General features: G+C 40.6%; 2 protein-coding genes across 7 annotated transcripts in view; one reads left to right on the top strand and one right to left on the bottom strand.

The window, feature by feature from the left end:
• FAM114A2 (family with sequence similarity 114 member A2) overlaps positions 1–398 on the bottom strand; it is a 32,421-nt gene extending 32,023 nt beyond the window's left edge. Inside the window, exon 1 of the mRNA XM_077768965.1 lies at positions 349–398. The gene's annotated coding sequence lies outside the window, so the exon portion shown is untranslated. The remainder of the gene's footprint in view (positions 1–348) is intronic.
• MFAP3 (microfibril associated protein 3) lies at positions 397–23,884 on the top strand. 6 transcript variants are annotated; one of them, XR_013336211.1, is made up of 4 exons: positions 397–482; positions 10,987–11,450; positions 14,773–15,913; positions 23,841–23,884. XR_013336211.1 is itself a non-coding variant. In XM_077768970.1 (4 exons), exons 3-4 carry the CDS (start codon positions 11,156–11,158, stop codon positions 15,564–15,566), a joined length of 1,089 nt encoding a protein of 362 aa, XP_077625096.1. In that variant the 5' UTR covers positions 425–482; positions 7,141–7,252; positions 10,987–11,155; the 3' UTR covers positions 15,567–19,052. The 6 variants fall into 6 exon arrangements, 4 of the variants coding, with proteins under 4 accessions (XP_077625093.1, XP_077625096.1, XP_077625094.1 ...); XR_013336210.1 differs by lacking the exon at positions 23,841–23,884 and adding an exon at positions 17,325–19,052; XM_077768970.1 differs by lacking the exon at positions 23,841–23,884 and adding an exon at positions 7,141–7,252 and having other exon boundaries at positions 425–482; positions 14,773–19,052.
• Positions 23,885–24,682: the final 798 nt, after the last annotated feature.

Below are 24,682 nucleotides of genomic sequence, written 5' to 3'. Positions count from 1 at the left end.
GTCATTACTGTCATTATTAACATGGCTTTCTCTAGACGGACAGACAGACGTTCTCACTTGTTCGTACACACAAGACCAGATCCCAAACTGGAGATCTGGAATCAACAAGCGCTCTCAACTTCTCCGACGCTGAAAACGACTAAGAGTTCCTCACACACACACATAGCGCTTCAACAATCAAAGCGCTTTACAGCCTCCGCGTCCAGCCGTGGGGTGTCGGCCGCCTAGCCCCAGGCCACCTCCTGCCCTTCCTCAGCCACATTTACGGCCCGGCCCCGAACCCCTAGCGCCCGCACCCCGCCTGCCACCTCCCTGGAAGCCCCGCACCCTGTGCCCATCCACCCTCACCGGCGCCACGGCTGCCGAAAAGCTGCTCCTTCTGCCCCGGAAGCACTCCTTCAGCGCGGAGTTGGTCCCGCCTGCCCGAGAACACTTCCGGGTCAAGCCACGGGTCTCGCTGGAACAAGCTGAGTGCCAGTTTGGTAAGTGAGGGATCGGTCGGGGTCGTGCGATGGAGGTACTGGAGGCGCTGAGGCCTGGGTTTGAACCGGCGGGTCGGGGTCGGACGTGAAGGGAGCTAAGATGTCCGAGGTCCTTTTGAAGGCCAGGCCTGAGCTGCGGGAGTTCGGCCGTTGTACGTTTACTGAGCATCAGCTACCTGCCAGGTACTACCCTGGGGGCCTGGGACACACCGGGGTTCAAGCCGACTGTGGCCCAGCTCCCAAGTAGTTGATATTCTGGAGCGAGGCCCACTATAAAACAAGTCAACAGGTAACACTGATATCTAAAATAGTAGTGAAAAAAAATAGATGGTTGTGAGTACTTTAAAGAAAATTAAACAGCACAATGTGATAGAAAAAAGAGTAATCCTTATGAAGATCTGAGCGAGGGTTTTCGAGGCAGAAAGAATAGCAAATGCCAAGGCCTTATAGTGGTAACAAACTTAGCAAGGTCAAGGAAGAGAAAAAAGGCTACTGATGCGGGTCCAAAAAGAGGAAGGAAGATGAGGCCAGAGACTTAAATGAGCCAAATCTTGTAGTGTCTATAAGCCAGTACAAGAAGTTTGACTTTTATTTGGAGAACAGTAGGAAACAATTGAAGGCATCTATGCTCTCATTTATGACTTCAAGATTATAACTGACCATCAGAAAGATGCATCTCTTCAGTTGTCTTTTTTTTAATTGTTTTTATTTATTTTGAGAGAGAGAGAAAGACAGAGTGGGAGCAGGTGAGGGGCAGAGAGAGAGAGAGAGAGAGAATCTGAAGCAGACTCCAGGCTCCAGTTATCAGCACAGAGCCTGATGTGGGGCTCGAACTCACAAACCATGAGATCATGACCTCAGCAGAAGTCAGATGCTTAACCGACCGAGCCACGTAAGTGCCAGAAAAGCATTATAGACACTTTCATTGTACAGATGTGAAAAATTAAGTCTCAGAAAGTTGAAGAGATGTGGTCTTTTAACAACCCAAGTCTTCCATCTTCCATCTGTTGCCTTCAGAATTATCACCTCACTGTCCGTATGTAATAATTGTCACTTCCTAAAACCATTCATATTCCTTTGCTTTTGATGGTAGTTTTTTTTTTAATTTTTTGATGTTTATTTTTGCAGGAGAGACAGACAGAACACGAGCAGGGGAGAGGCAGAGAGAGAGAGGGAGATGCAGAATCCGAAGCAGGCTCCAGGCTCTGAGCTGTCAGCACAGAGCCTGAAGCGGAGCTCGAACCCACTGACCATGAGATCATGACCTGAGCTCAGACGCTTACTGACTGAGCCACCTAGGCGCCCCTGATGGTAGTTCTTTAAACTTAAGGGCATTGCTATCACTTGTTAGCTTGTTAAAAATTCCTATTCCAAAAAACAAACAAACAAAAAACCCATACAAGTATAAAATAGGTAGTTTCCTCTGATTTTCTGTGGCAATAGAAATTGCATGGAATTTGGGTTTAAGTATGGAAAAGTGACTCAGCAAGTCACTTAACTTAAGTCTGAGACTCTGGAAAGTTAATAAGTTTGTAGCAAGTACCTTTCTGACTGCCTGGTTGATTGGGCATCTGAATTCAAAATGTTGAATCCAATGCTATGCCAAAGGCTGAGAGTTTTTAGACCCTCATCTTTAGGCTTACAGTCTTTCAGAGAGATAGATATTTGATGGAAGAGGGAAACTGATAAGTTACAGTTGAGTACTTTCAGGATGCTAGGTGACTTTCAGAGCAAAAGAAATTCATCTGAAATTAAGAGGGTAATGATCAGAGTTCAAGTGAGAGGGCTTCTTGAATAAGGTAAAAATGGAGTTGGATACTGCAGAGAGGGTGGAATTTCCACAGGAAGATATTGTTAGGGAGGGGCAGGAAGTTTTAAGCAAAGGGAACAACTAGAACTAGAACTTAATTTTTTTTACATTAAGAAAACAACTTTATTTACAACAATATCAGAAAGAAAAAAAAAAACAGGAATCTTTAACAATACAGATCCAGATCTTTAAAATAAAAGTTATTTGGAGAGATTAGAGTAAAACAAGTGTAGTTAAGGCTTTGAGCCATGACAAGAAGCTGGGAAGATTATAGGTTTAAGCACAGAAGAGAATGATGATGATAATCAGCCTCTAGATGAGGAAACAGACCACTAGAGATCATAGCTAATTGGTGATAGAGGTGTAACTAAAAAACAGACTTCTAGATCCATTCATTCCTTCCGCAAACAGTTATAATCTTGCACACAGGCACTGCTGGGCTCCATCCAGCTACATCTGTTCTGCTACCTGAATTTTCCTGGAGAATTACAGATGCCTGATCAACATTCAAAGTTTATCTCTTGGGCAGTGGAAAATCAATAGATTTTTAAATCATCTTGACTTCCTTGGATGTGTGTTCAGGACCGCTTCTGAGAGGAGCAGTGTTTGGGGTGTGATTGGAGTTAATGAGACCCATTTAGAAATTACAAGAATAGTGTGGTATCCAGGTAGGATAAAAGGACTGTGACCTTGGGTAGGACGGAGTATGATTTAATTGAAAAACATCTAGGAACTGAAACAATAATATCAATAGCATGTACTTATACCCAAATTAGTTCACAGCTACTATATGAGGTCATTACTCTGAAAATAGCCTTGTAGATGTGAAAACTAAGGTCTCACAAGCCATGGCTTCATCCAGGGATAAGATCAGGCGCATCAGTCCCTGTTTCTTACTAAGGAGCCATCTTATAACTTGGATCTTGCAAATTTGAAAGAATTATATCGTGTGGCTATCCTCTAAGATCGGTATATGCTAGACAAGTAGATCTAAGGGTGGGAATGAGAAATTCTGTTTTAGTTATACGGACTTTGATTTTTTTGGACTATAGAGGAAAAAAATTGGGTAAGGAGATCATAAATCTAGGCCCCTTACATTGATCTTTGTCGTTTGCATCCAGTAGCTCAGCAAATGCTTATGGCAAAAGGATATAAGTTACAGTTACAGGAAATAATCGTGGGCTTAAAGCAAAGCTCCAGTAAAGACAGAGGAAGGGGTTTTTCAGTTGGCCAGAAAATACAGTGAAGTTTGAGCTGAGTGCGCACATGCTAGTTATGAGGTGTGTGATGGCTCCAAGATATTCTTGGGAGCATAAGGGCCATTTTAATTAGGAAATTTTTAGAAAAGGACCCTCAAAATGGTGATTTCTGTTTGAATATTACTAACCTTTTTATGTTTCAGATCTCTATAATAGTGCTTGAGTATAAGGAGAACATTTTTATGATTGTTCCTCCCAAAAGATAGAGGAGTGCTAAAAATCTACTTTCATTTGCTTTTTCTCCTCCTTGCCAATTTGGAATGCCACTTTGACCATTTGTGTGCCAGGTATGAGGGAACATCTCCATTTTTCAAGTGTAACAGTGCAGGCAAAGAAGAGTGATGAGCTGTAAATACAGGCTAGAACACATTTAATTATGGAGAATAAAGAATTAATATCTCAGTATACTTGAAATCAATACCATCTGGGCATCAGTGTTTTTCCCTGCTTTGTGTTATCCCAGAACTATTTGTGCAAACAGCAATTTCCTCAGCCAACTTAATATTGAGCCACGAGAACGGAAATCAGCCACATTACGTCCTTATTTACTTCTGTTGAGAACTGGAGCAGGATGGAAACATTTCTTCTCTCTGAAGCTGGCAGAAACAGCAACAAGGCAATCTGTTAGGCATGACAGCTTAGGCGCTTTTCATTCTTTTCCTTTCTTTCTTCTTTAGGATATAGCCATATTGAGAGTGGTTCTATCAGGTAAAATCATCTAAATTTCTGATTATTCGTGATCCTGGAAAAGCTGATATTTTACTGTATCTAAAAGATGAAAAAGGAGTTAGATTAAATTTGAGTATCACTTTTCTGTTATCCTTATTAATGCTGAAGAAAGGTAATAAAATATTTTACCAAGTGACTTCACCCACAAGCATAGCATAGCCCTTTTTAACTGTAAGAAGGTGACACTTTGATTTTCCTTTTTGAACTCTTTCCTCTTAGCCTCCAAATGTCAGCTGCAGCATTAAATACCAGGCACCTGGGTGGCTCAGTCAGTTAAGCCTTCAACTTCAGCTCAGATCATGATCTCATGGGTTCATGATTTTGAGCCCTGTGTTGGGCTTTGTGCTAACAGCTCAGAGCTTGGAGCCTGCTTCAGATTCTGTGTCTCCCTCTCTCTCTGCCCCTCCCCCCCTTTCTTAAAAATAAACATTAAAAAAATTTTTTAATTAAAAAAAATTAGCAGGCATGATATTATTATGGGAAGTCCCAAAACTAGCTTGTAAACTCCTGAGGGCCTGGGAAAGTATCCTGATGCCCTGGACATCCCTTGCTGTACCTGGTACTTCATCTTGCACATGATGGGCCTGATTTAGCTGAGCTTTTTGAAAATCTGTTGCACCAGAATGAGTAGCATGGTCATAGTCAATGTAATTTTTGTTAAAGGTAACAGACTGATTCTGACACAAGTAAAAGGAAGTTTAGTATGAAGAGTTTTTCTGATCCCAAGGGTGATTTTGTTCCTTACCTTTTTTTCTGCTTCTGTCACTGTCTTGGAAATATCCATACCTTCTCCACTGTTTTCTCTCCCAATTGCTCAACAGCTTCTTATTTGCAAATGGGTTGTATCTCTTAGTAGCTCAGACTAGAAGAGCTTTGTGTTCAGGATGTCCATGGTAGGAGCACAAAGTGCCCGGGCTGAGCCTGCCTTTATTGACCGGACATATTGCCCTCCTGGCACAAAATCAGTGTACCAAGCTACTTCTGCCACCTTTCACTTTGACCTAAGAGAAGTTTAAGAGTGTTCATAGTATTTTTCTAAACTGTATCTTGTAGGTTTCTCTAAACTTCTAGTAAAGGCAAATGGTTGTGTCTGTAGAGAATAGGAACCTTAAGTCTTGGCCACATGGGCAGTTGGTGCGCCACACTCAGGTGTATAAGGAGAGGAGGTGGGAATCCAAGATGAGGATTGCCAGGTAGCCACAGCCACACTTTAATCACTTTTGCTGAATTTAATCCTTTTTCTCCTACCTAACCATTTCTCCATTTCCTTTCTTGTTTTTATATTCAGTCTTAATTTTTGTGGTTTTAATTTTGAGTGAAACTGAATAAAGAAGTTTATTTCTTTAAAAAAAAAAAAGTCACATTGGAGGAAGGAAGTAGAATTTTGTCAGGAGCCAGAGCAGCACTTCTGTGAGTCTCTTTCTCTTCCCCTCTGCTCCCCTCCCCCCGCCGCCGGCCCCACCCCCCCCTTCCCAATCCCTCTCTTCTTTCTCCATCCCTTTTGTCCTGTCTCTCTGCTTTTTCTTTGTATGTGGCCCAAACTGAATTGCCTCAACCCCTTCTTGCCCTCACATTGGCCCTAACCCAGCCATTGTGTCTCAGTTCTTAATTCCAAGATCAAAGCTTCTAGTTAGTTTAGTCAGCCGAAGGGCTGACTTCCTCCAGGGCCCCAGAACATAGAGGCAGGTCTCACAAAAGGGAAAGGTAAGCTAGGCACATCACAACAAAGGTTCTTGGCCACAAACCCTGAGTGCATAAAAACAATGTAACATATCATGGCTGGTCTCCAATGTCAGTTTACAGTACCTGTTTGATCCATATTATTGCAGAATATTTATTTGCCATGAGCAAAAGAAAAATGTGAAATTTAAAATTACAGATTGAAACTACATAATAATGTTTACCCTCTTTAAGATTTTTAAATGGTTGCATAGTATTCTGAGTAAAAGTGTTTCATTTATCTTAAATAACGGTTTTATCATCAACTGTAGATTTTACCACAGTATCTGGAAGGATAGTCAGTAGTAACTAGAGAGGCGCCTGGGTAGCTCCAGATGGTTAAGCGTCTGACTTTTGATTTCGGCTCATGCCATGACGGATCAGGTCCTGATCTTGCAGTTTCCTGAGTTCAAGCCCGCATGGGGCTCTGCGCTGACAGCATGGAGCCTGCTCAGGATTCTTCCTCATTCTCTGTCCTTGCCTGCTTGCACTCTGTCTCTCAAAATAAATAAGTAAACTTAAAAAAAGTAATAGTAATAATAACTAGAGGTTATTTAGTGATTACTACTGCCAGACTCTGTTTTATATATACTGTTTTCTTCAAACCTCACAATAGTCCTATAAGAACAGATACTATTATTTTCCCTATTTTAAAGATGAGGACAGTAAGGCATGGAGAGATTAGGTCATTTACAAAAGTTGCAGGGCTGGTTAGAATCCATCAGGATTCAAATCCAGGAAATCTGGTTCTAGAGACTGTTCTCTGAAGCTGTCTGCTATCCTGCCTTTCTCAGAGGCCTGCAATTACACTGATCCAGGGTAATCTAAGTCCAGAATAGAATGTGAGTGATAGTTCTCTCCTACTGAAAGTGTTCAAACAGCCTGCCACACATTAGACAATGCTGTTGTAGAGGAAATAAGGAAGTATAGTCCAAGTCTCTGGATTCAGTCCATGGACCCTCTACCTCAGAATCATCCAGGGAGCTAATTAGACACCATAAATTCCAAGTCCAGAAGTTCTTACTAGGTCTAGGGTGGGACCTAGGAATCTGTATTTTTAACAAGCTCTCTGGATATTAGTAGTCAACCTGGCTCAGACACTCTGGGCTTATAATCTTTTATCCCCACTATAATCTTCCAGGACAAGATGGTGATGAAGACTTTGGGAGTTGGGGTTGACTTAAAGACTGCCTCTAGGCACTGTGCCTCCCAAGTTCTCTGGACATTGTTAGTATCAGCTGTCTCAGAATATAGTAAGTGTTAGTAAATGCATGTCAGTTTGAATAATTATCCCTATTGCATAACATTCTTCAATTTACAAAGATCCCACATACTGTCACATTTAAACTAATCTCCATGTGTAAATATTTATTGAACACGTGCTAGTTTTGAAGTATAGCAATAAAAATATAGTCCCTTTGTAAGGGACTGACTCATAGGTAAGATGGGCTGCACTGCCTAATAATATAAGCAATGCATACCAGAGCGGGTGAGTAGTGTAATGGTGAAAGCTACAGGGGCTTGCAGAAAAACCAGCCTGCATCCAGGTAGTCTCTGGATTCACGTGGAAGGGAGAGCTGGCACAGGAGGGGAGACTCAGGGAAGCTGCATGAAGGAATTCCACACAGCAGTAACACTGCCAGGACACCACTTGCCCTCACAACCATCTCATATAGAGGCTATTTATTCTTCCAAAGCTGCTGCCCCTCAGTAGGGAGAGTGAGTCCATTCTCTTCTATTTCCAGTGTCTTCTACTGTAGCTGCCTTGATCCTGGGTGGACATGGCCTTTCCTTCTTGTGATCTAGCTCATTCTTGAGCCTCTAGGCTATTTGATCTCTTCATCTTGGACCAGGGTCTCCTTCACTCACTTCAGTCTCCTATTCCATTTCCGAAAGTCCACCTCCAGTTTTGCTGCTTGCCCAGAGTGCTTCAAGAATCAGGAAGCCAACCCAACTCACTGGCCACCCTTACTCATTACCACACTTGTAGCTCTTTCTCCTGAACACATCCCAACCAGTGACCCCTCTGCTTTTTCCCTGTCCCTTTACTAGGACACTTCTCTTCCATTCACGATCCCTATTTGTCCCTCAGGTACTGTTACACACCTCACTTTCTCAAGGAAGCTTTCTGTGACAAGGTGAGCTCCCCACAATGGGTACTTCTGTAGCATCCTGTACTTTCCCTTGGGCAGCATATACCATATTTTGTATGTATTTAGTTAGTGTCTCTATCCTCTGCCAGACTGGGTTCCATGAAGTCAGAGGTGGTGTCTATAATACATAGAAAGTGCTCCGTGGATACAAGAGAATAGATGCAAATGTATGCCTCTGGTCTAAAATTGTGGTTCTGAACTCACTGGTGGAATGGGTGGGAAGAAGAGGAAGATGGCTGGATAAGAAACGAGGACTGTGGGGGAGAAGAAGGGGAAAAATAGTGGGGGAGAGGGAGGGAGGCAAACCATGAGAGACTCTCAAATGCCGAGAACAAACTGAGGGCTGATGTGGGAGGGGGGTAGGGGATGGGGAGTGATGGGCATGGAGGAGGGCACTTGGGATGAGCACTGGGTGTTATATGGAAACCAACTTGACAATAAACTATTTTAAAAAAATTTTTTTAATCAAAAAAAAAAAGAAAGAAATGAGGTAGTATTAGAATAAAGTGGAGTTGTGGGTGGTTTGTTTGTTCTGTTTATTTTTGTTTTCCCTAACAAAGAGAGGAGGCCTCTGGCTCAGAGCCTTTAGCAGACAGCGGTTAATAACATTGCTTTGTTCTCATTCTGTTTATGAGTATAGTTACTTTTATTTATAAATGTGATATAGACTCTCCTTTTAAAATAAGTGATTTCACTCATATTTGGAATTTAAGAAATAAAACAGATGAACCCAGGAGAAGGGAAGGAAAAATAAGATAAAAACAGAGGGAAGCAAATCATAAGAGACTCTTGAATACAGAGAACAAACAGGGTTGCTGGAGGGGAAGGTTGGTAGGGGGATGGGCCAAATGGGTGATGGGCATTAAGGAGGGCACTTGTAGGATGAGCACTGGGTGTTATACGTTAGTGCTGAATCACTGGGTTCTACTCCTGAAGCCATCATTACACTATATATTAACTAACTTGAATTTAAATAAAATTTTTTTAAAATGTATGAAAGCAAAATAATGAGTTGACTTAAAGAAAAGGCATAAATAATAATAATAATTTTGTATACAGATACTGGCGGGGAAATCATGCCAGTAAAAGAAAAGAATGAAATTGGGAGAATGCTGACTTGGATGCAGCCATAAGAACTCTTGATGTCATTCCTGGGGAAGACAAGCACTTTTTCAGCACAGTCATTTCCTATCAACATTGAGAACCAGTCGTCTAGAATAAATGACAAAAATCATGTCCACCAGTTGTTGTATGTATTGTACTGAATAAGAGCTTGGGACCTTATACACGTCAGGCCCCAGCACAATGCCTGGCCTATGGCAGTCCCTCAGTAAATGTTATTTCCATTGTTTCCACTCACCATTCTCTCCCAATAGAGACCAGGATTCTCCTGCTAACATATAGTATAGCCTAAAGGAGCAAGTCACTGTGAAGTGAATGGGTTAGATCAGATAATTTCTAAAATCCCCTCCAATGCCCAAGTTCTTTGTTTCTTTTAGTATCATGTAACTTGGGTTTGAGGAGGAAATAGAAATAAAAACATGTGTTTAATCTACAATGTATAGCAAAGTCTGAAGTCCTTTGTTTTACTTTAATTAGTCCATTCTTAAATGTTAAAGATATAGCAAGATTTAGAAAATTATTATTATCATTCAACCATCCTTTCAAGGGCTAATGAAAATTAAATGACATTTACAACTTACTATGATTCAGACTTTGAGGAGTTTAATGGCTCAATACAATGATCCATCACTTTTTATGTTCTATGTGATCAAGCAGCCTTCGTGTGAATGTAAAGAGGAGTCATTTCCAAAACTAATTATTTTGAGCCTTTGTAAGAAATAAAGCTCGACATTTCATCCTGTCTTTTAAAGAAATAGAAGTTGAAATTTTTTTTGAGAGTCATTGATTTAAAAGAGGAACCAGATTACCTGGAAGCTGATCATAATCACATAAACTCTAAGACTGGGATATTTTGTTCTTTGTTCATGGTTTTTTATGTGTCTGGCAATCTTCCCCTATACTTTATATTTGCTTTTCTACCAACTAGATGTTTAAGATGTCAATTCCTCCTTTAGCTAATTTGGCAGACTTTGAGCTAAAACTTGGTATTCTCACAGACTGTTAAATATACTTTATTTTGTCTCTTGATATCGAAGAAACTATTAAAGGAAAATTCTTTTGTCTAACATTCTTGCTCAAGAGGGAGATTCTAATGCCTCAGAAATCAATAACTGTGTATGTAGTAGTGCAGTTTACTTTCTAATATTAAAACAAAAAACTACCAAGTATCCTTGCATTATTTAAAGCCAATATTTTATGTACTTGGATTGCTCAAATCATGAGCTCCATGCTTATGATTATAATGTACCAGTTGATTTACATTATTGATATAACAACAGATGGTAATGGCACAGGTTGAAATAAAAGATCATTAAGCTAAATATTTTAGCCTTCATTGGCTCCCTGTTGCCTATGATTTGTCAGAGTGAAATAGAATCACAGCCTTTCAGAACTAGAAGAGTCTTTAGAGAGGTCTTATCTGGTCTCTCGTTTGATGGATGAGAAAACAGCTGAGGGAGAATGCTACTTGCCAAAGTCTTATGGCTTGTTAGTAGCAAAGCTGGGACCAGAATCTAGCTCTGCCAGCCATTTCCTGATTCAGTGCTTTTTGTACTGTCTCTTTGAGATTTTTAGGTGGTGTTTTTTCTGTTTTGCACCCTGATGTCAGTGCCAGTCATTCTAATCAATGTCACATCTCTTCTTTTCTAGAACATAGTTTCACCCCATTTTGAGTCATTGTTGGTTAAACTTTATATCTGGCTTTCTTTTAGGTTGGTCTCCACTCATATCTTTTAATCTTCAAGATTTCAAAATACACCTGAATCTCCCACTTTTTTGGAAAACTCCAATACCAAGCAATAAATTACTCGCCGTGCTTTTGTTATAGTATAGAAGCTTTTGAGTTCTCCAGATCTCAACAAGATTTTCTCCCATTTTTCCATGAAGCCACATTGTTGTTTATTCACTTTAGTGGTGAGTGTTATTGTGCCAGCAGCTTTTGTTTTGGAAGATGTAAGCTTCAACCAAATGGCCCCACTGGGAGCAAATCATAGCTCTTTCAATTCATCATTTCCTCCAAGCTTTGAACTCTCAGCAGGTTCCCACTCAGGGGATGATGTCATCATAGCCAAAGAGGGAACTAGTGTTTCAATTGAGTGTCTTCTTACAATCGACCACTATGAAGATGTCCGTTGGTACAACTCAAAAGGACAGCAACTGGATGGCAGAGGCAGAGGTAACTAATCAATGTTATTCATTTCCTGTTACTTCTGTCTTCTTGGTTTTATGGCTTATTCCACAAAGAAATCTCAGTGATGAAGTGCCAGGGGGAATACTTAAAACTTTTGGAAGGCCTGGAGTATTATACCTATCAGAAAAAGCAAAATAATTATAATTGCTTAACCAGAAGAAGAAAGTAAGAATAGTTACAAATTTAAAAAGTGTTCATATGTGGGGTGCCTGGGTGGCTCAGTCGGTTGAGCATTCGACTTGGCTCAGGTCATGATCTTCTGGTTCATCAGGGTTTGAGCCCTGTGTCAGGCTCTGTGCTGACAGCTTGGAGCCTGGATCCTGCCTCAGATTCTGTGTCTCCCTCTCTCTCTGCCCCTCCCCCACTCGCACTCTGTCTCTCAAAAATAAACAAACATTAAAAATAAATTTTTTAAATTTATTGATGATGACAGGGAGCTATTGTCTCTCCTCTTGGTGAGCTGGTTTCCTTATTCATTGAAGGTAGACTACATCAGGGCAGACTACGCACCGCACAACCCCATTGACCCAGACTGTATTGTGCACAGTACAGTGTGGTAGCCCTATGTGCGTACAACAGAAAGACTATTGGCTAAACCTTAAGAAGGTTGGTCATAAATTTTAAAATTTTGTCTGCAAATGAGTTACTAAAGATTTTAGAAGAAATCCAGGATGTTTTTTTTTTTTAAATTATAGCTCTGTGCATAAAACTTTAAGTCCCTTTGAGAATTAGAAGGGCACTGAAGAGGAGCCCTGTAAGCCCTTGCAGCTCAATTTTTTCTATGTTATACCCTAATTTACTTGAAAACAGGAGAACTCCTCTTGTATTTTTTGCCTCTCAGTCTTAAAAATCACCCAAACATCATAATCAACCAACCATTTTTTTTTTTTTTAATGTTTTTTATTTATTTCTAGGAGAGAGAGAGACAGCGTGAGCAGGGGAGGGTCAGAGAGAGAGGGAGTCACAGACTGAAACAGGCTCCAGGCTCTGAGCTGGCAGTCAGCACAGAGCCTGACGCGGGGCTCGAACCCACGAACCGCGAGATCATGACCCAAGCGAAAGTTGGACGCTTAACCGACTAAGCCACCCAGGCGCCCCATCAACCAACCATTTTTGACAGGTTTTTATTTGATTTTTGCGAACACATCTTAGGGTACTATTTCCTTAACTGGTATTCTACTGGAAAGATCTATTTGAAGTGTTAAAGTACCTCAAAAAGAAGTCTCCATGAAAATCAATGGGATAAAGACTAAATTCTGTGATACTCACAAGCTACACTTTCAGAAAAGGCCCTTCTTGGTTTTTTTGCTAGAAAGATACTCTGACCTCTTGGAATATAAAAGATATTTGGTTATTCATATTAGAGTGGAAAATGGAAGAAGAGACAGATGGTATTTTCTTCTAAAGTCTATGCTAAACCTTTTAACTTTCTATAAACTGAATAACTGGTCACCAAGAGATTGAAGAGTTTGCATTGTTAGAAGGAACAGAATATTTTTAATCAGCTTCTGAAGAATATAGATCTATTGAATCGGGATCTCTAGGGCGGTGCCCAGAATGTGTATTTTGAACATGATTTAGGGCTTCACATTTGGACACATTCATCTAGACTCTTGTTTCCTTTGGGCTCTAGGATCCTGACCAAACATTCTGAGATCTGAATTATTCAGTCAGTATGATTATAACAGACTGAACGTATAAACAAAGCTTAAGTTAGGAGGAGCCCAGCCAAGTAGAATGGCAGTTTCATTTTCCTGTTTTGCCTTTACTTTGAAAACCACCAACATCTATCATTGATGCTTTCAGTAACAGCCCTGGAAAATTTTATTAAGTTTTATGAGTCTCCAGTGAGAGGAGTTTAAAGAGCATGTCAGTCTAGTATAAGGTTCATAAATCTTGAGCTATTATCAGCAAGTAAGCTGGAGAGTTTACATTGTGGTCGTAGTACAGTGGTTGATGAATGGAGTATATGTACTTCATCATACTTTGGATTCAAAGGATATCCTTCTCATGGCTCCAAATTCATAGAACAGCAGCTTGTGGAATAATAAATGTATTCATGGCTACATATTTCCCTCNCTATAAATATAACTATAGAATTTAGATAAATTTTGATGACAATAAAAATGGGCATAAACCAGAGTGCTTACTAATTGATGTGCCACTGAAACAATCCAGAACCATAGACTCTCAAAGATGAAAGAAATCCTGAAGTCCTCTTAACTTCAGGATCTTAAGATTAGGCAATCAGTCAGGCGGTGCTTAACAGCATTCATGCCACCTCCTCTTGGACACCACCTCCAGCCATGGGGACTCACACCTACACTCCTGGTTAGCCCATCCATTCCCTCTTTGAATGGCTTTCATAATTAAAGTGCAGGATACACTGAGAATTTATCACAAACAGAATTGTGCAGGCAGGGCCAGGGTAGGTAGTCAGTAGGCTTTGCTTTTCATACTCTTCTATACTTTTATATACATGTTCCCTGAATGAAGATACTTTCAGTTATGGAAGAGAGGCGTCATGTTTCAAGTTTATAACAGAACCTAACCATCCCTTAGATGTCTTAAGCTCAAATTTATTCTCTTCTCCAAGCCATTCATTTACCCTGACTTGTGACACCTATCTTTTGGCTTGTATTTCGGTTACTCTTGCTGGAAAACCAAGATTGTATCAACAGATCTTTTTTAACAAAACAAGTTAACATGTGCAACCCATGCCAGATTAACCAGTTAGTAATTGAACAATGCACTAAATTAGTAGGGTTTTTTTTTTTTTTTTAATAATTTTCATCTCTTGCTACCAAAAGTAAACAAATACAGTTAAATAAAAAGAAAATATAAATCAATCAACCATTACCCCAGAAATAACCATTGTTTCGCATTTCTGAGGCCATTTCCTTCTAGTATATGCAAATGTATAGGTAGAGATAGTGGTGTAGATACACACACACAAAGCTGTTGTTGTTGTTGTTTCTTTTTTTTAAGATTAGTCATTTAGTGTCCTATAGACCTACCTGTCTCCTGAAACGCTTGTTATGTCTGGCAGTGAAATGATTACTAATGGTAATCATTAGTGTCAGGAAGGAAGACCTTGATTCCCTTTTTAAGTTCCAGGCTGTTTAAATTCCTGCTGTGGATGTAAAAGTCTGCCCTTTCTTACATGATGTGTACGAGTAGCAGAACCTAATAGATGACTCGCATTAAGACACTCTCATGAAGAGACCGAGTATTGGAAAGGCAGTCGGCATATTTAGTAATAATATTCTTTATGCTGTAATTTTTTTTATGTCTGTTGGGTTATCAGGTGGAAAATGGTTGGTTTCTGATAACTTCCTGAATATCAGCAGTGTAGCCTTTGATGACCGAGGGCTCTACACATGTTTCACCGCCTCTCCAATTCGTGCCTCCTACTCTGTCACCCTGCGCGTTATCTTCACCTCAGGAGACATGAGTGTCTACTACATGGTTGTTTGCCTGATTGCCTTTACAATCACCCTCATCTTGAATGTCACGCGGCTGTGCATGATGAGCAGTCATCTTCGTAAGACCGAGAAGGCTATCAATGAATTCTTCAGAACTGAAGGAGCTGAGAAGCTTCAGAAGGCCTTTGAGATTGCAAAGCGCATCCCCATCATCACATCGGCCAAAACTCTGGAGCTTGCCAAAGTCACACAATTTAAGACCATGGAGTTTGCCCGTTACATCGAAGAACTGGCAAGAAGTGTCCCTCTTCCGCCCCTTATTCTAAACTGCCGGGCCTTTGTTGAGGAGATGTTTGAGGCTGTACGAGTGGATGACCCTGATGACATGGGAGAAAGAATTAAAGAGAGACCTGCCTTGAATGCTCAAGGTGGCATCTATGTCATTAACCCAGAGATGGGCCGGAGTAATTCACCAGGAGGAGACTCAGATGATGGTTCTCTGAATGAACAAGGCCAGGAGATAGCGGTTCAGGTTTCTGTCCACCTTCAGTCAGAAACCAAAAGTATTGATACAGATTCTCAAGACAGCAGTCACTTCAGCCCACCTGATGATACAGGATCTACCGAATCAAACTCTTACTCCAAAGATGGGACATATGAAAGCCATCAGCTGTGAGCTATCCCAGTAGCTACAAAAACCGCTCTCACAAGAAGAACTTGTTTCATGCAGGAAATAACATTTTTACCAAAAGATGACTGCAGTTTTCCCTCTTGTTAATATTAAGCACATCAGAATGAACTATTGCCAAAATCTTTGTGAAATTTCAGTGTTTTTCATACCTGCTATTTCTTAGTCATGTTTCTGGAGCTTGATTAAGTGACACATGTTGAGATTTAAAGGAGCCTGAGAGAGAAACAAAATGGAGGAAGTACCACACTAAAAGTTCCATGGCTTCTCTTCTGGTCATGGTTCATCCAACGGTTAAGGCGGACACTTATCTTGAGGCCTCCGTTTTCCCACCGGTAAGATGAGGGATTTGCATTAGATATCTAAAGTCATTTGTAGCCCTATAACTTCTTACCTGTCCCCTTTAAACCACAAGGATCATCAGCATATCTCAAAATAAACCCTTCTGTAGACTTAAGTCCCTTTTATGGAAAGTACCAAGCTGAGACTTTATTTTGGGATTTAGATTCCCACACCAATGCCATAGTGCACAGAGGTCTGGTGTTTTTCAGATATTTTACCATGTGGAGTGTGCAATTGTATGTGCTAGTTTAAATCTCTTTAGTGTAGCCCACGTCTGTGTTACACAGATATCAGGGAGCTAACTGCTCATTAATAAACTACTTTCCATGAGTAAATTAGTCCTTTTGGGGGATACATCATGTCTTTTTAATTCACCAAAGCAGCATTTAATTTATTGAGCAGTGATTTCCCAAATGATCTCCAAAAGTGAGCAGTTTGTTCTTAAGGAATAATGTCTTCAGTGCTTTTAGAATAAGGAACAATGTCAGATCACCTATCATCTATCTATCTCTGGTAAATCATGGATTTTGACATTTCTGTTCATACAACATTGCTCAGGCTTTCCCTTTTTGAAAGTACTAGACTGTTTAAGAGGGTTCTGTGTTTAGGATCCCGTTCCAGGGGGAAACTCAGAGCTGGGTTCCTCTTTAGACTTCTGTCAACATTCTTGCCCTCCATGATCGTAAATATGGTGCTAAAGGCTGCATGCCTCCTTATCTTGTTTGTTTTGTTTCTATTTTGTTGTTGAGGTTTTTATTTTTGTGTACTTCAGATAGAGAATTCTGAGCTAGGGCTGCTTTTGTGGTCTTTCTGAGAAGCACTAACCTGAAATAAGATTAGATAATGGTGTGTGGTATCTGTGAGTATATTAAATATGTAGACATAGATATAGGTACCACTATATAGATATATACACACACACACTATATAAAGAGGGAGAAAAATTATGGATGGTGCCACCTGATTCAGCTGTGTATAAAAACACTTAAGACTGTATTTCTTGCCTGGCTGAGGCCTGATATAATAGAATTTTAAATACTCTTCAGAATAATTTCTTCAGCTACAGGAAGCTTGGTGTGTCATATGATTTTTAAGAACTTGGCATTGGAGCTCCATTTGGTGCTTCATGTTTCTTCATTTGGCTTCTGATTATCGAAGCATTACTTGAACTAGAGGTTCCTGAGGGAAATGTTCAGAGGAGGTGTTATCAGGATTTTAATTTAAGGTTTCAAATGGAGGAAAGCAAGGAGATAGAGAGTGTAACCAGATAGAACTCATACCTCCCTTTGTCCAGGCTTATTGGAAGTAATACATCTCTTCTGGATAGCATGAATGAATCAATGTGTAGTTTTATCAGATGGCATTACGGATAAAGATGATAATGCTGCCTTTTCTGTCTCTCAGGCTGTTTCCATGGAAACCTCCAGAGCCAAACAAAAGCTACCAATCATTTAGCCAAAGCTTGCCTTGGCTCATAAACCTGCATGTCTTTAAGGAATACTGTTTTCATACATTTGGCTGTGAGAGCAAGGGCTCCTTACCGTACCCTAGATTATAGAACACTTTTTGCCTTCTCTTGAGAAAATAAAAATGCTGAAAATCCCTTGTCTGAGGTCTGTTCCCTGAACATCCATCAGATCTTCAGATAGTACCTCCAGCCCCATCCCCATACAGCGAGTTTGTAGTCATTTAGAATGTAGTTTCTCACATTAAAGTGGATGGATTCATCCCACATGTTTTCATAGTGGACATAGACATATTTAATGGTCAAAGTCCTGGAAAATGGGACTTTGGAAAAATATAAGAAATTATGAAAAAAAATTGATACGTTTACATAATACCATATAACAGTTAAGTATAGGCTACTCCTGTTTGTCCTGGTTAGATTATTTTAGAAACACAGTGGTGATTTAATTTGATGCCCAAAGTTACCGGATCATAATCCAGATTATGGTGCCAGTGGTAAAGAATTATAGCAGTCAGAATTTAATTGGGGTTGGTCTTACTTTCTAAAGCTAGTTTCCAAGAAAAAGAAAACTATACATTAATATTTTCTGTATCTAATCAAATACTCTTCCTATATAATTAATAGTCTCATGTTATGTTTTTGTCAAATCCTTAACCTTTTGAACTTAAACTACAGTCTAAAAGTCTTTTGACAATAACTGTGTTGTAATTAATCTTTTGTTTCTCTGGATTTTATAGTTAGTGAAAATGTCTTTACTCAGCAAATGTATTTAAATAGTTCTCTCATCTCATTTATAAATTTTGTATTGTGACTTACCTTATTGTCTTTATGAAATGACATGATGGCTTTGTGAAATAAATTTACCAAAAACTGATATGTAAACATTTTTATAGATTCCATGCCAGCTGAAACCAGACAGACAGGCATCTTTTGAGCTGATACCCCAGTTGAGTTTTAGCCTATCCTTAAAGTTGCATCTGTTATGGTAATTAAACTCTTGATTCAGGACCAATGAGCATTTATATTTACTACCAACTACCTTGATATAAATATCTTAGGAGCTGCTGATCTGGAATGGCAAAAAGGTTCCTGACTTCTTTGCCTCACTTAGCATGATTTTGAAGTCAAAGCACACTGCTTTCTGTGTGGTCCTCCAGCCTCAGTGAACCCCTGGTGCAGACCTCTCCATGCCCTGCATGTAGTTTCACCCTAGATCAGACTCTTTCCTGTGTCCCAGAGTGGCATGGGAGCATGTTTTCCAGAGCACAGCCGGTCATGGGTGCTAGCCTTGTCTCCACACACCAGCACTTTTCACACAAATATATCATAGTTCCTGAGTCACCAGTAGGAGAACACAGTCTTTTCTCATGTAAGTCGGGCATTTTGAAAATGCTCATCTTTATACCCAAATTCCTAGGCTCTCAATGTTCTCAACATTTCATAAAAGTGACTATTATTTGGTATGGTTCAGATGATGTTTAAATGGTCACCATTTTAATAAATACATTATAATTTTGTGCTTTCTTTTAAAAGTCAGGCTTGAATATATTAAACGTCCAATGGACTATTATTTCATTTACTGAAATCTATTGTGATACTCATTTTTATGTGTGATGGAATTTGATGTTGATTTTAAACAGGAGTAAAAATGAATTCTACTTGGATTCTACTGTGTCTATGCATTTTAATTTCACAAATACTTAAATACATCTGTATGTTTTTGGTACTGTGGGCCATACAGAGATGGGTGTCTTGCCACAGTTACCATGAAGATGCAGTTTCCAGACCCAAATGTCGCAATTGTTCACTTCTGAGATAAAGCATTCCTGATAAAGGCAAGAGCTTGAGCAAAGACCTAAAGATAAGAGTATTTAGCTCTTGTTTTGGAAAACATGGTTAGTATGCAAGGTCTGGTGAGATTTGGCATGTGGAAAGGGTACCTCTGGTATACACAAATGCCCACAGTCCCATGGGAGTGAAAGGTGATGACAGAAAAGCATAGGATCTCAGGAGACAGGCAAAGGGAACAGGTAAAGGTCAACTCATTACCTAAATACCACAGATCTTTCATTCTTAGAATGAAAACCTAGTTCCTACCTCCCTATGGCAAAAGATCATTGGACTTAGAGTCCCAATTCCAATACGATTGTTACATGGCTAGTGGTAGATTTAAGAATGGAGTTGATGATACCTAGCTCACAAAATTAACATGAGGATTAAATAAAGCAACATATAAGCAAACACAGTGCTAGCTGTAACCTGCCATAGAATATAAGGGGCCAATAATCGTGCATCCAGAGTGTCAGCTTTGTTAGCAGCCATGGCTGGTTGCATTTAGACTCAACTAAAAATTCCTCCAGATCTCTGTCAGTTACGGTTACATGTGGCTACATTCCATAGAAAACCAATTGTGTTGGCTTACGCAAATAAGAGATTTATTATTCTCAAATAAAAAGTCCACACGAAGTCATTCCAAGGCAGGGCTCAAGTCCAGCCTTAAGGACTCAGGCCACTTTTAGATGCCTCTTCACCCTTAGCATGTGGCTTTCATCCACATGGTCATAAGATGTCTTGAATTGGGTTCCCCAGGAAGGCTTGAGACCAGGATTCATCTGCAAGTAGTTTATTTGGAAGGTGATCCCAACAAGGTAGGACAGTAGGGAAGTGAGACAGGGAAAAGAAAGCCAATCCAGGGTGCAGTAATGAGTGGGTTTCTGCTTTGGGCGACTGGTGTGAAGTCCCATTGGGGACCTCAGGGAGTTCTGTCTGCCCCCAGTGTATGTAGTTCATGCCTCAAAGGCCCAACCTGAAAGCCAAGCAGCTCAGATATGTATGCACCAGCTCCTGTCATTGAGGGCTACTCGCAGATTCACTAACTGGCACTTTCAACCTGCCACACACAGGCTGGTATGGCTCTAAAACCAGCAAAAGTCCTCAGTAGAGTCAAAGGAGCTTTCAGGAGGAAAGAGCTTGAGCAAAGATCTAATATCCTGTTGAATATAGGAGTGGTGAGTGTCAAGGGCTTATGGATGGAACACTGACAACACCTGCTATTCAGGACAACTCCTTCACCCTCAGATTCACTAACTGGCACTTTCAACCTGCCACACACAGGCTGGTATGGCTCTAAAACCAGCAAAAGTCCTCAGTAGAGTCACAGGAGCTTTCAGGAGGAAAGAGCTTGAGCAAAGATCTAATATCCTGTTGAATATAGGAATGGTGAGTGTCAAGGGCTTATGGGTGGAACACTGACAACACCTAGGTATTCAGGACAACTCCTTCACCCTCAGTAACACGTCTATATTCCAGGAAGGGAGAAGATTAGAAGGGCAAAGCACAAAGACCCATAGCAGCTGAGTCTACCTTTTTATCAAGATGATAGATTTCCTGGAGCCTCACCTGACTTCTGTTACTTGGCTGCCAGAAATGGACTACGTGGCTACCTGTCATAACTGTAAAAAAGCCTGAGGAGATGCGTATGTGTACTTCTTAACTGGATACTTTGCCTGGAAGGGCTCTATTATTAAGAAAGGAGGGTAAGAATGGAAATTGTAGGCAACTGGTAATGTGCGGCAAGGTCACCTTCACATGAATTATAGGAACAAGATGTGGTTGGTTCTGTAGTGGATAAAGTTGCAAGCCATGTTCCTTGAAGATATTCACATGCATCAACAAAGCAAGAATCAGAAGCAGTAAATATTAGTCTAAACCTTCAAGCCATTGGGGCGCTTGGGTGACTCAGTCAGTTAAGCGTCTGACTTCGGCTCAGGTCATGATCTTGTGGTTCATGGGTTCGAGCCCCACATCGGGCTCTGTGCTGACAGCTGCCTCAGAGCCTGGAGCCTGTTTAAGATTCTGTCTCTCCCTCTCTCTCTGACCCTCCCCTGCTTATACTGTCTCTCTCGCTCTTTCTCTCTCAGAACTAAATAAAAAAAAAACATTAAATTTTTAAAAACCTTCAAGCCATCACATTGTTTCCAATATGCATGGTTCAAATGGTAGACAGACAAGTTATAAGATTCTACTGAGGTATACTTGTCTTATCTTAATCTAATTACTCATTAACATGTTAACTGAGACAACTGCTATTTGCAGGTGCCTCCAGGGGCCGATGACTCCACAATGATAGTGACTGGCAAGTGGTATCCTTATTGAGCTGGGACCCAACTGGTGAGGATCCAGACATTCAAAGGATAGGGGAAGAGGCACTCCAGCTGAAGGAACAAGCAACGACAAAGGTCCTAGGGAACAAGGTTGGCCTATTAGAGAAAGAGAAGAAATAGGCCTGTGTGGTTGGTGTGGTGAGAGAGAGAGAGAAGCAGGCAGGGGCCAGAAATTTGGTTAAAAGTTTTCAAAGCGTGTTTTGGCTGGCCCCAGAAACACATTTTTTAATGAAGAAATCCTAGAAGTACCTAATTTGGAAGAGGAGATTTTACATATTTAGGGAGGAATGTTTGATCACTCAATAGCACAATTTTGTCCTGAAATCATCTGCAGCTAAAACAAAAAACAAAAAAAGATTGTGCTAATTTTCTTTAAGGAATCGAACTCCTTCAGAGTTCCTTAAATTCCAATCATGTTCTTAAGTTTTCATGTTTTTGCTGGAACCTATTGATTAGGAAATATATATGTAAATATACATATGTCTCTCCATCTGCCTGAAAGATATCTGGCTACTGCCAGCATGCTTATTCTTCCTGACAGTTGGGAACTCTGCTTTGCCTCCTGCTCAGCCGTGCAATAGGCAGGACTCAAGTGCCCTAAGTGATGATCAATCAGGCTTCAAGGGGCCTCCTGATAGAAAAGCCACCCCCTGGGAAATAGTTTGTCCCTAAGCAGAAGGGAAGTTCATCAGTAGAAACTCCCTCTGTGCAGCAGTTTTGCTGTGTGAATCTCATTGCTCTTTCAGAAACTTCAGGCAGACAATTGGACCAAGCCTAAGGCTACTCTACTCAAACTCCTTGACCCCATGGGCACCAAGCCATGCCTATTCAATTTTTCAACGAAATGTTTGTTGCACACAAAGTAGGGACACTACTGTAAACAAAATCAGAGGTTATCCCTGTTCTTGGGAACTTCAGCCCATGAGAAGACAGAAACTATTCAAATAGGTACATATAGGGTATTTAATTAAAAACTGAGAAGCATGCTAGCAAATGATTCAATGAGATCCTAGAACTAAGAAGCCTGATCTAATCAGAGGTCAGAGAAGAATTCCCTAAAGAAGTGACACTTAAAGAAATAGGCAGAGGACTTACTATGTTCCAATCCCTGAGCAAGAAACTATGACTTTAAGTCGTGGGTCCCATTGAGAATGAATTTAAAGATCAGTAGAAAGATCAGATGTTTCTACAATAAACCACTTGAAAGAGAGTGTGTCATCAATTATTAAATGGATTAGCACTAGATAACAAATGCAAAAGAGCTAAAGATAAAAACTCAGTGGTAGCAAAGGATGGGCAGCACCTTGTGGCTGGGGTGAGATGTGGGCTAGATACAGAAGGGTGAAGAAGTCATTGGAAGGAAATGGATTAATCTGATCATGGAACTCAGAAATCTTCACTGATGTCCTATCATCTAAGCAGAAAACAAATCCAATTTCCTGATCCTCCATGATCTGCTCCCAATCTGTCTCCTTTATCATTTAAGGACCCTTCCACTCCCTTAGAAATATGCTAACATATCCTTCCCTTTATATTATAGTCACTCTTTCCTTGACAGTTTGTGAGCAAGTTGAGAGATAGCATCATGTATTAGTCACCAATCTTTGTACCCCCTATTCCCTAGGGCAACACCTTTCATATGGAATAGATAGTAAATGTTTAATTTAATGCAACAGGAGGGGTGAAACTCTTGTGTTATGGTGTATGACCATGACCATGACCATGACCATTGGTCAGTTTGAGACTGATGAGGGCTTGAGAGGTGTGCCTGCCCCTTCTCCAACAGCACTCTCTTCTTTGGCAGGCATCACCCACTTTCAAAGTTTTAAATGCCATCTTCACACTGGTGACTCCCAAATGGATATTTTCAGCTCTAAATGCTCTCTTCCAGACTCATGGATCTAACACCTCCCTACTTGGCGTCTCCACTTGGCCAGGCATCTCTAAAAGGCATCTCAAAATTAATATGCTCAAAACAGGTTTTTTGACTCCCTGCCTTGATAACAAAAGAATACATCAGTTTCTACCCCCACCATCTTCTCTCAGCAAATGGCACCACCATCTACTCATTTGCTCAAGCCAAAAACCTGTGCCATCCTTGACTCAATTTGCCTTACTCTTCATATCCAATAAATCAGCAAGTTCTGTTGTCTCACTTCAGAAAACATGTATCTAATCCACCCACTACTCTCCACTTCCATTGACACCATCCTAGTCTAAGACACTATCAACCCTTTCCTGTGCTATTTAAGGCCCTTTGAACTTCCTGCTTCTACTCTTTTCCCACAGGTCATTCATTCTCCATGATGCAACCAGAATGAACTTTCAAAAGCATAAATCACACCATGGCTTATATCTTCCTGTGTTTCCCATCATTAGAAGAAAATTCTAGAAGAAAATCCAAACTCCTTACCATGGCCTATGGCCTTGTATGAGGTAGGTCTTTACTGGGCTCCTCACTGTGTCTTGGCTCATCACTTGCTACTCTCCAATTCACTCATCACACTCCAGCCATCCTGACCTCCTTGTTCAAACACTCCAAGCTTGCTCCCACCTCAAAACCTCTGATCTTATTGTTACCTCCACCTACAGTGGTTTTCCCCCACATGGTCCCTTCACTGGCTTCTTCCTCATATTCAGAGGTACTCAGCTCATTTGTCCCCATTTCGGGAAGGCCTCACTGACCACATAACAGTAGGTGCACCCAGGGCTAGGGTTAGAGTGGGGGTTACATAACTCTTATTTTCATCACAGTGTTTGTCACTGTTTGTCCCAGAATACCATAGTCTGGGCAGATTAAACAACAGGAATTTACTTCTTACAGTTCTGGAGGCTGGGAAGTCAGCAATCAAGGTGCCAGAAGATTGGGTGTCTGGTGAGAATGTACTTTCTGGTTCACAGATGGTGGTCTTCTCCCTGTGTCCTCCAAGGTGGAAGGGGGTGACAGACCTCTCTGGGGCCATTCATAAGGGCTTCACTTTCATGACCTAATCACCTCCCCAAAACTATACCTTCTAGTACCATCACATTAGGAGGTAGGTTTTCAACACATGAATTTTGGAGGATATAGTCAGTCTACAGCACTATTTGATATTAATTTTTTATTTCTTTGTTTACTTGTCTATCGTCTA

This window comes from Crocuta crocuta, unplaced genomic scaffold (genome assembly GCF_008692635.1).
Source record: "Crocuta crocuta isolate KB4526 unplaced genomic scaffold, BGI_CrCroc_1.0 scaffold340, whole genome shotgun sequence".
NCBI classification, from domain to species: domain Eukaryota; kingdom Metazoa; phylum Chordata; class Mammalia; order Carnivora; family Hyaenidae; genus Crocuta; species Crocuta crocuta.
The sequence above is the reverse complement of the archived record's forward strand: the minus strand, read 5'-3'. Positions and strand labels throughout refer to the sequence as shown.